We start from the raw sequence: 15,064 nt of genomic DNA on the forward strand, positions 1-15,064 counted from the left end.
CGTCTAGGAGGCAATTGGGCAATTGGGAAAGTGTAATATCCAGATGCCGAGGATGTTAGCTATTCGCTCTGCCCTGGACGGTTCAAGGGTGATCGTGTAACGCCGCTCCCTTGGAATGGTGATCATGCAAGATGCGCGCATCAGAGATCACATTGTGTGCGAATCAAGGAACTCCAGTCGTATGGCGCCATGATCATCAAAGCTCTCTCTTTGAAGCCCTTTGGGGGCCAGAGCTTCCGCTTTTTCCCGCAGTTGGTCCTTACCGAGACAAGCAGGCTTCAGCCTCTTTGCCTGACAGCTGTTACTCTGTGGTTCGTTCTCGGATGATCACAGCCACACTTGTCTTGATGCGGCGGCACCTCACTGTTGGCTGGAGGTGGGCTTTGTTGACTTTGACATCCTCCGACACCGTAAAAGAGCTGCCCATTGTTCTTGGACTTCCGAATTTGGTCATCATATATTATCTTTGAGTCCCCATATAATCCTTGCTATTCATTCGCAAGGTACGGTCGGTGAGTTCCAAGTCTTCCAGATAGCTGTCATTCAGCCTCTGCCGATTACGCTTCACCACCGCACGCTACCCTGAAATCAGGCCAATGTGATGGCAGCAGCTTTCACAAAGGAGACAATATCAAATCACTGAGTTTGCTCCAGAGCTATACCGAGATGACATTGAGATAGTCCTTTCTCTGAGCACGGTGATGAAAAGGTTGTTGTTGACCTGCACTTGTCGCCGCTTAACGGGGTCTGTACATTGTACATTGTGGGTATAGCCGTCTTTGTCTGAAGAGACCGCATATAGCCTGTAGATGATGAAAAAACCGGGTCACAAGGACGAACCACAGATCAACTCTCCTACAACATATGAGCAGCCTGCTACAAATATCACTTCCTGTCGACATTAACAATAACCACATATATATTGACACCCGAACTTTGTCATCGCCTATGGAAGCCGGCAAGCTGGGCGCCTGAGAGACCAGAATGGCATCATCTAGGGTTCTTCGGTGCCCCTCAGTTTTGCGACGATACATGTCCTCAACTGTCCAATGCTCTAATGGCTACGACAGCACAATTGCCAACTTGAGGTTAGATGGAGATACCGCTGTCATATATCAAGGTAGCCTATCCTTCGCTCAATCTATGTCCTAGCCCTTACTTACTGACATCACGTAGGGTTTACTGGGAAAGCTGTGAATATGAGACCCCGCTCACTGCCCTGAGAGTCACGCTGACGAGGAGACGCTGCTTCAAGGCGACCGCAAATGCCAAGGACACCATTGCTTATGGCACTCGCATTGTAGGCGGAGTCTCGCCTGGCAAAGGGGGATCCATCCACCTCGATTTGCCAGTCTTCAATACCGTTGAGGAGGTGAGAGCTGGAACTGTCATAATCCCATGTCGTATTCTAACACTGCTCGCAGGCCATGAAAGCCGTCCGGCCTCATGTGAGCGCTGTCTTTGTCCCTGCGAGATTTGCAGCCAAAGCCATCATGGAATCAATAGAGGCCGAAGTCCCCCTTATCGTTTCAGTGGCAGAGCATATCCCTGTGCATGACATGTTACGGGTCCATGAGATGCTTCGTACTCAGAGCAGGACGCGCTTGGTAGGGCCAAATTGCCCCGGGATCATAGCTCCGGAACAGTGCCGTGTCGGAATCATGCCGTATAAACAGTATCGGAGAGGCTGCATAGGCATTGTCTCAAAGTCGGGCACTCTGAGCTATGAAGCTGTTGGGGCCACGACTGCAGTTGGGCTCGGACAGAGCACAGTGTTGGGTATGGGGGGTGACATGCTTCCAGGTGAGACAGCATATTCACCCTTTATAAGTAGATTAACCAGTAGAAGTCGGCTGACGTCCTGGGTAGGTACTACCTTGGCGGATGGCCTGAGACTCTTCTTCGAGGATGACGAGACCAAGGGCATCATCGTGATTGGAGAAATCGGCGGAGAAGCGGAACTCAGAGCGGCCGACCTGATCCGGGAATATCGCCAATCAACGCCCAATCCCAAACCAATTGTAGCAATGGTGGCCGGGAAGACGGCTCCACTGGGAAGGACCATGGGCCATGCGGGTGCTGTGCTCACACCCTGGGACGTGCCCGCAGATATCAAGGCCAAGGCTCTCGAGGATGCCGGGGCGGTGGTGGTGCCGCATCCAGGAGTTATGGGAGTGACCATGAAGAAGCTGCTCGAGGTTCAACTATGAATAACTAGATAACGAACAATGGCATGACAGAAAAACATGACGTGGCAAGCAAAAGACAAGAAATGCATCAACCCATGACAACACATGACAAGAAATAAAGAACCGGCCAGAATACCTATGCCTCAACCACCTGGACCCCTTTTCCTCTTGATTTTGTGGTGAACTTCGTCCATATGTCGTTTGACATTGTCCGGCCTCTCCAGTATCGCTTCGCATAACCTGCACTGCTTCCTGATCGGCGTACGGTTGGTCTCCTCAGCCCATTTGACGTGTCTGCTCCAGATATGCTTCTCAATCTCCTTGTTGAACTGTGCGCGGTAAGTACAGCCTTCAGGCTCTTTGGGACACTTCAAAGGCTTGGTATGCTTGCCACGATGGCGACTACGGCATCACCAGGCGTTAGTGAATGTCTTCCATGCACTCTGTGCTCGACATCATAGCATGGGTAGGTATCATGGCATCGTCTCCACGAGACGAAGGGCAATGAACTTACTTGAATTCATATCGCTTCTCGAAAGCCCTGTTGCAGAAATCACAGACGTACTGCCGAGGAGAACCAGAGGCCGAAGGTGCCGAGTCCATGCCTACCCCTGAAGAAGGAAGGGGCTCGGCCGAGGTACCAGTAGCTGGCGGTTCAGCTAAAACTCCACCGCTGAAATCATTCTCGCAACTAAATTCAGAAGAATCGGACATTGATGAGGAATAGGGAGATGTTGAATAGAAAGCGTCTGTGTGATCCTCCTCCGCGTTCAAATCATTGCTCGCTCGCGCCTGATATTCCATTTGCGAGCTGCCATTGGGAGTCTAAGTCTCCTTCTGGGAGCATTGGACCTGATACGGAGAAGGGCCAACATTAATATCCATGCCCATGACGAAGTCCATCTCAGCTGACATCTCGCCAACCCCTGGAGGCGTCTCCGTAGTACCCGTGTGACTGAGCAGTAGGCTCGGGTCGATTGTGGACCCCTGGGAGAAGTCCTGTGCGTCGTATGCAATTTGGCTGATTGGTAGGGTCTCAAGCATCGCACCGGTGGTGTCCTCGCGTGGTAGCTGCCATTCTTCGGCTTCGTATCCTAGCATAGGATTACTGGCGGCGGCCTTGAACGGTGGGCTGCCATCTGGGTCCATTCTGGGCAGCGGCAATATGCTCTTTCTAGACACGGTGCTCAAGCGTGGACACCTAGATTCCGTTTCATCGACGTGCGAGAAGGAGCTTGCTCAGGTTGCCAATCACGGCGATATTCTGATCCACCTCCTCGACCCCCGGTTGCTCTGCACTTGATCTCACGGAGTGGGTAAATGAAATCCACCCCTTTCAAGTGCCACCGACTAGATGTACCAGGGCCACTGGCGTGGATTCGCTTTCCCAGAAGGCGTACTGTGATGCTCCAGCTGGTTGCGTGCCACACCATCTACATGTACCCAGCGGTCTTACAAGGACGGCTGAGAGGAGCACAGTATTCCCACCGAGCTCCGAATATAAGTTTCTTTCGAGCTGTGACTGGAGAAGACACTGTGAAGTAGGCTGACGAGGGGGTGGATGTTCAAGTCAGCGTCGACTGAAGCTGGAGATTGAAGTCCAAGGCTTGTATATACCGTGTATAATATCCCTTGATCATGCAGAAGGGGGGCTAGTCGAAAGACGAGATATAAGAGGCAAAGGGCTTCCACCTAGAGTGCGAGCGTCTTGATGAGACGCAAAACGAAGGTTTATCAATATAGATCCGCTTGGCTCTTGGCCATGCCAAAGTGGCTGCTCCGTACGATATGACCACACAATGATCTTTAGTCGTCGACTAGACTCGCGTGGGAAGGGGAGTTTCGAATCCTGGCGGGCGGCCGACGATCATAAGTATTCCAATCCCTGTCCTAGGGCGGAGTCCGTGTACGATTTGATAGTGGAGTCGCAGTCTGCGAGATGAGGGAGGACGGCGTGTGCTGATAGGTTCGAGCCGCTGTTTTGGTGCTGAATTCACCCAGCATTGTGTGAACCTTTCGTCTACCATCTCTGGAAAACGATCACTTGCTCTGTCCAATAGCCATCAAAGGTCTTGCGTTATGCCTTAGAGCTAGTGCATATCTGCCCAACTTCTTTTCTCTCAGAGGGAAGGGCTTCTACTGTACCAAACTGTGATGTTGGAGCTCTAAACGAATGACATGTGTGAGCCTTGTTTGTGTGCCTTTGGCCAAACGCTGGCCAACACATGGTAACCCTGTGAGCCCTGCACGTCGCTTGGAGACTAGACGCCTGCAAGGGTTCCACGCTCACAATCGGCCACCCACAGCTTGTAGACCACCCGCAGACCTGTAGGATCCAATGGGAGGGATACACTTCATTCGACGGGGTTCCCCCAAGACCCATCACAGCCTGGTTCCAGCTTGTCGGCCGCCCAAATGTGTCTGAGACGCAAAAAGGTTACGGGGTCACAGCGAGGGCGGCCCCCGGGCTGACAGAGCAGCAAAGTGTGTGTAGCACTGCATCCAATGATAAAGCGTGTATCGCCGTGTTGGTCCAGAAAAAGTGTATGAACTCGGAGCAGCGATTCGCCTTGCCGCGCTCGAGGTTGCGTACAATGATGCCATGCAACAGCTGGATTGCCGAGCCACGTTGCTGTAGGACTTTGGGGACTGTTTCGAGTGGTGTAATGATGGGATGGAAGCCGAACGGCAGCTTGGATAAGAGGATGCTGATGAGGGGAAATCTTTACAAATAGAGTAGGGTCGGATGTCATTTCTTGACGATTGCCCACCTCAGTACAACGGCATCTTCTGCTTCAACAGCCACCATATTGTCAGTCAATCGGCGACGTGCGAGAAACCACCGGTATGCAAAAAGACAGTCTTTGAGGAAACACATCACTCGGCTAACCGATCTTCGAAAGGTGCAAAGCCCAATATGACCGAGCCCATTCCATTGCGATGGAAATTTTCTCGCCGCTTCTATGAGCCCATCCTTCTCGAGGTGGTGTTAAAGAAGATCCGCCCGCCCGACTTTTCCGAATCTCAGCACGCGCCCAACACCATCAGAGACAGCAGCGATAGTGCGGAGCCGACCTTTAGATGTTTCGTGAATAGACTCGCGCAGGTTTGCGATAACCTGCGAGGAGCGAACGGGGCTACCGTTACGGGCATTGCCGTCCTGTTGGAGCCTGAGGGTGTTCACTACATCATTGGATCCAACAACCGGAGAGCAGCAAGGCTTCATGAAGTTGGAGTCTTTGTCACGGAGTTGCTGAATATTGCAGCCAGAACGACAGATCAACAGGCGGACGGAGGTCTGCAAGTGCATGGAGAAGCTCTGTGGCACGTTCTCAGGTTTGACGAGAATCGTGTTCGATTTTACCTGACGAGCACGGTAGAACATTTGCAGTCGTGTATTGATGATTACGATAGAAAATATGAGACAAAGTCGTTGGGTAAGTCTCGTCCTGCGTCGACTTTTCTGCGGACTGAAACTTATCTAGGTATCCTTGTCGGGCCAGCAGCGGAAGCATCGAAATTCAGAAGACAACTCTCCGAACTGACGCGGCTCGTCAGAATCGCTGACGACCGAACGCTTGACGAACGAGCATGTACGTCTCTTGAGACTGTAACCATCCAAACAAACCACTAACAACATACAATATCCAGACTTTGCTGCTTGTAAAGCCCTATTTCTGTTCATTCATGACGCTCACCGTCAGAAATTGGGCGACTCCATCTCGGAGCAGGCACGAGATGGTGAAATCGACAGCAAGAAGAACTGGAAAGACCTTCGCCACTCTGTTGGCCGATTGCACTCATATTATCTCGCCGTCAAGACCATTGTTCGTGCGAGCAGCCTCTGGAAGCGATTATGCCACGATTTCAAGGTGACGGTCATTCCATCGGCTCCAGTTCACCCGCACCCATTATACAGGAAGCGACCAGTTGCAAGTGAGATACTTGGAAGAATATCTTCTGATGAGGGCAAGATAGCCACATACCGCTCCTTGGCTGCCGGGCTGCAACCGCTGGGGCTGGATCTAGGCATCTTGGAGGAGTGCAACGACTTTTCTCAGACGCACATGGTTCATGCTGAGGTCCTCGTCCTGGACTACGTATTGAAGTACATGCAGGAAAACGATGACACCGAGTTTTGGAACAACTGGCGGTATATCGGGAGCAGCAAGCCAATCTGCCGTCTCTGCAACTACTACTTCACTGCCCACACAAGCGGAGTGCAGGTGCGCGAGTCGCACAACAACCTGTATCCTCACTGGCGCGCCCCGGATGTCTTTGACGAAGCTGCGATGAAGGCGACGGAGAAGCTGCTTGACGCAGTCATCAAGAGGACCAGAGCTGATGTAGTGCGGTCGCTCGAATCGCAGAGAGCGCAAGGGAGGCAGTTTGACTCTAACTCGTTCTCGTATCAGCCATGGCAAAAGACCGCGACATCTGTCAGCGAACTTATTTCCAACAGGCCATCTGTCAGCGACCTTATTTCCAATTTCACGAACTTGAGGACTATCGACGAGGAGGATGGGAGGAGCACTGCCGGGGAAGTGCATGATGATGACGAGGAGGGTAGAATCGTGTTCAAAGGACGGAGATCACTGGCAGCTCGTGGTTGAAGATTGCTTTTTCGAAGGGTTAAGGATCAAAGAGCTTCGGTCTCCTTTGACGAGTAAGCTAAGGGCCTACCTAGGATGGTGTTGCTGATGTCGAATTGACGCGAGTATGATTGATCGTGGTGCTATCGTTGGAAAGCAGAGTCGCTGTCTAGTGAAACAGCATACGCCATAACAACTACAGCATCCTGGCAGCCTGTGCGTCTTTGTCGACTTGACAAAATGTGATTTTGTTGCCAAATGGATCAATTACCGTGAGCTCCTGAGCATCCGGTCCCCCGTAACCTTTCTCCAACCCTGGCCTCATATACCTGTAGTTCTTGGCGATGAGCTCCTCGTGATATCCAGTAATTCCCTGTCCCATTAAGACGCGGATTCTGACGCCCGGGCTTCCATCTCCATGATGTTCGCTGAGATGCAGGATGAGATTGCCTTTGGAAATTTGGCGATATAATGGTGCGTTGTCGTCGAAACGGTGATCCCAGTCTACCGTGAAACCGAGGAAGTCGAGGTAGAATTCCTCGGCCTTTCTGGCGTCGAAAATGCGTAGAACTGGGACAACTGACTGGAATGTTTGTTCCATTTTGGGTGCAATGGCTTTGTTCTTGCAAAGGTCTCTGTCAATGACGACCCTTGCGGCGGAAACTTGGATATGATGAAAGTTGAACGTTTGAGCCTACGCACGATTTGGGCTCTTGAAGTGAAGCCCGGATAGCACTGCTATGGAGATTAGGTTACACGTGATAGAACGGATCAAGCCTACCCGGTGACTGAAGACGTAGATCGTCAACTGATGCAATCGGCAATACGAGGCAACTTGATGTGAACAGCGCAGCGCAAGTCACATCATGAGCTGCAATTGTATACTTTCCATCGCAGCTATCGTCAGATGCATCAATTTCTGTTCTCCCAGACGCTGTGGCTTCGAGGTATGCAATAGTGTAATAAGCGGTTTATCAAAAGTCCAAATGTGTGGCTAGAGGCCAAAGCATCCTGTAAAGCAGTCGGATGATCTCGACGAAGTCAACATGTTGCCGATCGAATGCGATGCCAGACTGATCCAAAGATGCAGCAGGGTCCATGTCGTAAGCGTCTCCTGCATCAAATCGAAAAGAAGCCCAAGCTCCAAGGCCGTCTTCGGGCCATGTGCAGCCGACTTCGGGTGCGGGGGAGATGCAGCCGGTCATGCTGAACGAATCGAGGCGATCCATACTTGGGCTTCGGGTTGAGGCAGCCGATGCGGAGGTGCTGGTTTTGGGCAGATCTGGGGAACTCGATAGCGGAGATTCCATGCAGGGAGTCCTGGACGACATCGTGATCAACTGACTCTTTGCAGAGCTGAAGTTGGTAAGTAATACCTAGACTTGCACTGCATTTACGTGTTCCAGGCTGGTGATAACATTTCTCTGAATGGCGAATTACAGACGGCCATGTGTATCGATGGTAGCAATCGGGTGGAAATGGTAAGGATTCCGGACGTAATATCTGATTGTGACGGGGCTACTGTTTGGCGGACATGCTATCACCCACTGCATGGTCACCAGCCAGTCATCACAAACTCGCGATTAGTGGTCTAACACCAGGTGGCTTTTCCATAGTTTGCAAGAAACGATATCGGACGCGAATAATCTATTGACTGTCCACGTGGCCATGGTGAGGCATCAATGGTAGAATGTCTCCGTGAGGCCGTTGCCTTGGTTGTGTGGTCTCCCAGCATGCGTCCCTTCGTTCAAATAGTCTCTTTTGTAGCATGACTGGCCCGATTATCTTTGAGGAGCTTCACTTCATAAGGAGATGAGTTAACAAGAATTTCCCTGTTCACTTCATTGACCGAAATGGCCCATATCGTCAAGTTACCGACGTTCAAGCTGCAGGGCAATGTTTCCCAATCCCATGCCAGAGCCATTGCGGAGCACTGGACGCGAGACTTTGAAGATGCACTCAAGAGCAACGCCAGAGAGAAACTCGAAAGATTGTTTGTCAAGGATGCCTGGATCCGCGACTTGCTCGCTCTGAGCTGGGACTTTCGCACTCTTCAGAGTCGTGATAGCGTGCTCGATTATCTTCAAGAGAATCACCATGTCGGCATCAACACCCTTCGCCTTCGGGACCACGGAGCATTCCAACCCACCTTTAAGAAGCCATATCCAGGCATGCAATGGGTCGAAAGCATGTTTGACTTTGAGTCACGACACGGCGTTGGAAAGGGCATGCTTCGACTGGTGTTGGACGGCGACAAGGGCGATGAATGGAAGTGCTATCTGCTTCACTTTGTTCTCCAGGAGCTCAACGACTGCAGAGAAAATACAGGCTTTACTCGCCCTGAAGGATATGTCGATACGTCAGGCGGCAACTGGCAGCAGAGGCGTGAGAGGCAAAGGGAGTTTCTCGATGAAGATCCGGCTGTGCTCATTATTGGGGGAGGGCAGTCCGGTCTTTCAGTTGCGGCTCGACTGCAACAGATTGGAGTTCCCGCACTGATTATCGAGAAGAATGAGCGCGTTGGCGATAGCTGGCGCAAGCGCTACAAGGTATGACCAGACAAAGCTCTCTACAGACCTCATGATACCTATGCAGTCGCTCACCCTGCAACATATAGACGCTCATGACGCATGACCCGATTCAGTACTGCCACCTCCCGTATATCCCCTTTCCCGCCCATTGGCCTTTGTTCATGCCAAAGGACAAGCTTGCCGATTGGCTCGAATCCTATGCGAGTCTGATGGAGCTCAATGTTTGGTGTAGCACTGAGTTGCTATCCTCCTCGTTTGACGACGCCGCCGGAGTCTGGACTGTAACAGTGAAGCGGGCGGATGGTTCAGCACGTACCATCAAACCGAGGCATGTCATCCTTGCCACAGGAAACGCAGGTGATGCCATCATCCCTCACTTCGATGGCATTGATAGCTTCAGGGGAGCCGTCTACCACGGGAGCCAACATAAAGATGCATCGGAGCACGCCAACCTCTCGAGCAAACACGTTGTGGTCATTGGCTCTGGAACATCCTCTCATGATCTCTGCCAGAACTTTTACGAATGCGGCGCCGCATCTGTTACGATGCTGCAGCGTGGCAGCAGCCATGTTATGACGGCTAAGAAGGGCCTGGCCATGCTCCATTCGGGGACATACGAGGAGGGCGGGCCGCCAACCGAAGACTGTGACGTGTATAGCCAGAGCATGCCGATCCCAGTTCAGTTCGCGACCAACGTGTTCAAGACGAACGAGATCAAAGTAGTCGATAGGGATATCCTAGAAGGACTAGAGAAGGTCGGATTCCAGCTTGACTTTGCCGAAGACGGAAGTGGCATCTACCGCAAGTACATCACCAAAGGAGGCGGCTACTATATTGATGTCGGATGCAGTCAGCTCATCATCGACGGAAAGATCAACTTGAAGGCGAACCCCGGAGGCATCAAGTCCTTTACTCCGGATGGGCTGCTTCTCGCAGATGGCTCCGAACTCAAAGCAGACATTGTCCTTCTCGCAACAGGCTACCAGACAATGCACAGCACGGCACAGAGCATTTTCGGAGACAAGGTAGCTTCGAGGCTGGGGAAAGTATGGGATCTGAATGAGGAAGGCGAAATAAACTCGGTGAGGTCTCCCGACATATCATGGTAAGAATGCAGCTCAGCTGACATACGTTTCCCCCTGCAGATCTGGCGATATAGCGGACATCCCAACTTCTGGTTCATGGGTGGCAGCCTGGCCCTGTGCCGGACTTACTCGCGCATGCTGGCGCTGCAAATCAAGGCGAGTGAATTGGGTATCTATGAGGCACCCGGGAAGAAGGCTATGAGCAACGGTGTACATAACGGGGTGTGAAGCAAAGATAGGAAGTGAAGGTAGCCAAAACCATTGATGTACTCTGTATAACCTAGCTTGCACGTGTAACAGGTACACAGTCAAGGTAACTGAGTGTCTTGCTTGAGATATTGTTGCAATTATTCATGGCTGGCTTGCTTCTGAGATTTCGCAGGTTGCTCTCATCATGATGCCCCATTCATTCGGCCTCGGGCAAACAAACCCTCCCTCCAACTGCAACCCTATGGGGATTTATGTATTATATAACAACAATTGTCGATTGGGACAGCGCGCGAGGAAGCGACCGAGATGGGGCTATTAGGGGGGATTGCCAACAATATAGTCAGTGAGAGTGTCCCCGGCGTCTTTCTTTCCCCCTTTGGAGCCAGCCTCGGCGCGATGTAACGAAGGAAAAATGGAGATACTCCGACTTTGTCCGTCAAGAGCATTTGACCAACGTCTATTTGATACTGACGCTCGCATTGCAGTCTATCTTCCCTTTCTAGCCTCCAAGCTCTGGCATGGTCTTCTTCTTTAGTGATACCAAACTTCAGAACGCAGGTCCTTCCACGCTTTATGCTCTGACGCCATATCCCGCAGAGACCCTGGTTGCTCGATCGTTTTCGTACGTGATATCAGTGGTAAACGTCGATTCGAGTGTTGGGCATAGGTATGATTCGTAGCTGAGTCGAGTCGTTAAGATGAGAGGCACTATGAGCATTATTGAGTAGAATGTAGCTTCGGTAGCTGAAGCTGATAAGGCTCTCGATCTAGAGTGTTTATGTGTGAAATCGTCATTGCCTCGTAACACGTCGTGTCTATCGTATATGCTAGCTCTTTTCTTCTCTTCTCTCCCTCCTCATCTTTCTCTCGTTGTCTTTCGTTGCTCGTCCATTATAGATCAGGAACAGGATCGACCTTCTTGACAACCCTCGCCGGCGAGCCAACCGCAACGGAGAAATCGGGAATCGACCTGGTGACGACGCTTCCCGCCCCTATCGTGCACCCCTTACCAATCGTCACGCCGGGCATGATGGTCGTGTTGCCTCCGATCCAGCAGTCGTCCCCAATGGTGACGCTGCCGCCGTATTCGATGCCTGCGCGGCGTGAAGCCACTCCCGTCTCGTGCGTGGCGCCGAAGATGGACACATAGGGGCCGAACATGACGCGGTTGCCGATGGTGACCATTCCGCAGTCGAGGATCACGAGGCTAAGTTGAGCAGAGAAACACTATTGTTAGCAGCTGATGGAGCTAAGAGTGATGCGTCCCTCTTTCCTCGGGTTCGACGTACTTGAAGTTGGCGTAGAAGTCGTCTCCAATCGAAATGTTACAACCGTAGTCGACGTTGAAAGACGTCTCGATGAAGGGGTTCTTCCCAATCTTGCCCAGCATCTCGGTCAGGATCCTCTCCCGCTCGGCCACCAGCGAGTCGTTCGTGGCATCGTCGGGGAAATAGCTGTTGTATTTGTGCATAAGTCTCCGGGCACGAAATCTTCCCTCGATAAGCTCCGGCGCCTGAGAGTTGTACCTGCGAGAGAGAGATAGCGAGGATGAATGTCAGTGTGAATTCCAGCGGAGGAGACAGGTGAGAATAAAAAGATCATAGCCTTACAGCATCCCCGAGATCATCTTCTCGTAGTCCTCGCACCATGGGATGTGGATGAGAGTCTTTGCGTGCTCAATCGCAGCTGGGTCTTTCTTCGTGCTAGCCATGATGATGACAACGATGCCAAAGGTAGAATTTTCTTGAAACTTGGAAAAAGCCACCACCAAGATCGGCACTCAGGAAGTCGACTACGAGGAGGAGGGGGCAAAAGAGAAGATCACTTGAGGCAAGACTTCCTCCGCAATAATATACCAAAGACAAAGCCTCACTTATTTCATGCCGGCGAGCACAAACGTGTTCATAGTGTCATGTCCCTTTTTGTTCTTCACTACCTTGTGAAGGCCTCAGTGGCGGGGGTCCCCCAAGCATTAGAGCCAGTCAGCAGCACCCTTTCCTGACCCCCTTCGCACCCCCCCTCTCCTCTCTCCTCGAACCCGCTCACTATTTGGGATGCTGTAGTGCAAATGGGTCAATGGGATGCTTGAACAGTGTCCGAAGAACACCCGCTAGGTACGGATGGAGGCTGCAAGTTCCTTTAGTGATCCTTTTAGTTATAAGCGGGAATACCATCTTCAGCTATCGGCCGATCCGGCTGGCTCCCCACTACCAAGCACTGTGGAGATGAATGCACTGAGACAAGACCTTGAGATGGATTGTACAATCCGAGGGACGAATCACGGGGTTCGCCGTTCGATTATGTGCAGCTTAGATGGTTATGCCGAAACCCGCGCTACCTTCTATGGGGCTCCTTCACGGTGAGCCAAGTTTCAGACATGAACTCATGTGTTCCACTATGCCTAGGTGCTCTATCCGTCCCCCCCTGGGGAGAGGGAAAGAGAGAAGAACGTACAGCGAGAAAAGAGAGCTAAGAAGATTCCCCAGCCAGCTGAACCGCCTTCTCTGCCGCACGCCCAAAATCCGATTCGACGTGGAGCCCAAGGTCTGCATCCGCCAGCTATTTTGTCCGCTGTAAGTCGGTCATCTGTCATATACAAAAATAACAAAAAGAAGTGCGGTGTGTAGCAAGGGGGAGGGGGGAAGGGGGGAGGGGATATCCTCCGGGACCAATCTGCTGGTACGACTCCGTACTTTTGTGCATTGGCAGTTACACAGACCACTCACCAGCTTCAATCCTTGCGTCGAATTGGTTCCCTGAAGGCGCACGACAAGTGGGACGGCCAGGGTCATCTCCTGCGCGGCTCCAATGATGGATTCGGCAATCATGTCGCAGCGAGTGATTCCTAGGTTAGGAGGTATTCACAGTGTCAGTTCCGGCCTCCGATAACATGGCGTCTGAATAGAACGGAAGAGACGACAAAGAATGAAAGCACTTACCTCCGTAGATGTTAATCAATATCGCTTTTACCCGCTCGTCGCCCAGCACGATGCCGAGAGCTTGAATCATCGTCTCCTTGGTCGCCTGACCCCCAGCGTCTAAGAAATTAGCACTGGCCCCGCCGTGAAGCCCGATTGCATCGTTTGTGGCCATCGCCAGACCTGCTCCGTTGACAATGTTGCCAATGTTGCCGGTGAGCTTGATGTAGACCAGGTTGTGCTGCTCTGCCCTGACTTCATCCTGCACCTCCTGACTCGTGTCGCGCAGGCGGAAGAGATCTGGCTGGCGATGTGCCGCATCGTCGTCGACGACCAGCCGGGCATCGAGGCAACTGAAGAGTCCAGAATTTAGTCGAGCCAGAGGGCTGATTTCTAGCAAAGTTGCGTCTGTTTCTTTGAATATCCTATAAGATCTTGTGAGGATGTCATCGAGATTCGTCTCTTCCTGGTCTGCTACACCGAGATGTCGGGAAATCTGCGAGACCACCTCATCAGTGATACCTTGCGTGAAACCAAATGCAAAGGAAGCGCCTTTTGCGGATACGTTATTTCCAGAGATATTCCCTTCTCTGCCGCTGTGATCACATTTGCGGACGATGACCGTGGGACAGTACTTCTCCCGGTCAATGGTCATGGCCATGTACCACTGCTCTCCGTGAGCCAGCCCTTCGGACACCAGCAGCTTGTTGACAGTCAAGGACCGATGGCGCATGTTCTCCGAGATGGCCTGACGATTAAGCATCCTCGTGGCCACCTCAAGTCCCTGCTCTGGGCTGTCGACTGTCTGGATGCCCCCTCTCAGCCCACCTTCAAAAAGGAGCTTGTCCAGGTGCCCATGGAGGACTTGGGCTCGTAGGATGCAGCGTTTACCTAAAGCCTTTACGGCATCCCGAGCCTCGAGAGGCGTCTGCGCCAAGATTGCTCGCGGGACTGGAACTCCGTGCTACGGATCTCTGGTAAGCGTTTAGTAATCTTGTTCAGCATCGCCAACGCACTGATCTGAGGAGTTGTTGAGTATCATAGCCGTGCAAAGTTAGTTGTCTTCGCTGCTGTTTCGACGACCAGAGCTGTAGAACATTAGCTTGGTCTCACAGCGCAGTCCTCTTGTTCACCTCTCCATGTACTTTGTCCAATACCCACTGGAATCTCTGAAGCGGCTATAGTAGTAAACAGCATACCTTTGGTGGTAGAGTCAGGGACCCCGCCCGGGTTATCGTAGCCCGAGATAGATTCATCTGAAGCTTCTCTGAGAGTGGACTTGCAGGGATACCGTTGCCGGCGTAGAAAAACGAAAGCCACTTTCTGATTCAACACTCTATCAGATGAGAGGGTTATATAAAAAGACAGGTTGCTTATTCTGAATACGATATGTGATTCGGCGAGATGCCGTGTCAAGCCCCTCGTTCCCTCGAGTAGCCGAGTCCAGTTGGAGACCACCTCAGCAGGCGGGTTACATGTACTACCAAGTATCCCGTCCCTGCAAAGTGCGGCCCCCACAGACTTGTCGTTAGCTAAGGT

The 15,064-nt window shown here is 51.9% G+C and overlaps 6 protein-coding genes across 6 annotated transcripts; 4 read left to right on the plus strand and 2 right to left on the minus strand.

Moving 5' to 3' along the window:
- Positions 1-1,032: 1,032 nt before the first annotated feature.
- Positions 1,033-2,210, plus strand: TRIREDRAFT_2223 (alpha subunit of GDP-forming succinate-CoA ligase; the record flags this gene model as incomplete). The annotated part of the gene is made up of 5 exons (XM_006961876.1): positions 1,033-1,120; positions 1,177-1,193; positions 1,256-1,372; positions 1,425-1,803; positions 1,870-2,210. The coding sequence occupies 5 exons, from the start codon at positions 1,033-1,035 to the stop codon at positions 2,208-2,210; spliced, it is 942 nt and encodes a 313-aa protein (XP_006961938.1).
- Positions 2,211-2,332: 122 nt separating this feature from the next.
- TRIREDRAFT_103446 (uncharacterized protein) lies at positions 2,333-3,338 on the minus strand (the record flags this gene model as incomplete). Its single annotated transcript, XM_006962209.1, has 3 exons — positions 2,333-2,591; positions 2,755-2,981; positions 3,042-3,338. The coding sequence occupies 3 exons, from the start codon at positions 3,336-3,338 to the stop codon at positions 2,333-2,335; spliced, it is 783 nt and encodes a 260-aa protein (XP_006962271.1).
- Positions 3,339-5,106: 1,768 nt separating this feature from the next.
- Positions 5,107-6,802, plus strand: TRIREDRAFT_103447 (uncharacterized protein; the record flags this gene model as incomplete). The annotated part of the gene is made up of 3 exons (XM_006962000.1): positions 5,107-5,626; positions 5,675-5,782; positions 5,841-6,802. The coding sequence occupies 3 exons, from the start codon at positions 5,107-5,109 to the stop codon at positions 6,800-6,802; spliced, it is 1,590 nt and encodes a 529-aa protein (XP_006962062.1).
- Positions 6,803-8,622: 1,820 nt separating this feature from the next.
- TRIREDRAFT_55358 (uncharacterized protein) lies at positions 8,623-10,625 on the plus strand (the record flags this gene model as incomplete). The annotated part of the gene is made up of 3 exons (XM_006962001.1): positions 8,623-9,330; positions 9,399-10,394; positions 10,458-10,625. Coding segments are annotated over 3 exons (1,872 nt in total), but the record flags the coding sequence as incomplete, so codon positions are not given.
- A 952-nt stretch (positions 10,626-11,577) lies between these two features.
- Positions 11,578-11,757, plus strand: TRIREDRAFT_55036 (uncharacterized protein; the record flags this gene model as incomplete). Its single annotated transcript, XM_006962002.1, has 1 exon — positions 11,578-11,757. A coding segment is annotated over one exon (180 nt), but the record flags the coding sequence as incomplete, so codon positions are not given.
- Positions 11,758-13,076: 1,319 nt separating this feature from the next.
- TRIREDRAFT_103451 (beta subunit of GDP-forming succinate-CoA ligase) lies at positions 13,077-14,781 on the minus strand (the record flags this gene model as incomplete). The annotated part of the gene is made up of 6 exons (XM_006962210.1): positions 13,077-13,166; positions 13,334-13,452; positions 13,547-14,489; positions 14,542-14,613; positions 14,671-14,694; positions 14,725-14,781. 6 exons carry the CDS (start codon positions 14,779-14,781, stop codon positions 13,077-13,079), a joined length of 1,305 nt encoding a protein of 434 aa, XP_006962272.1.
- Positions 14,782-15,064: the final 283 nt, after the last annotated feature.

Source organism: Trichoderma reesei, assembly GCF_000167675.1.
Source record: "Trichoderma reesei QM6a unplaced genomic scaffold TRIREscaffold_2, whole genome shotgun sequence".
Lineage (NCBI taxonomy): Eukaryota > Fungi > Ascomycota > Sordariomycetes > Hypocreales > Hypocreaceae > Trichoderma > Trichoderma reesei.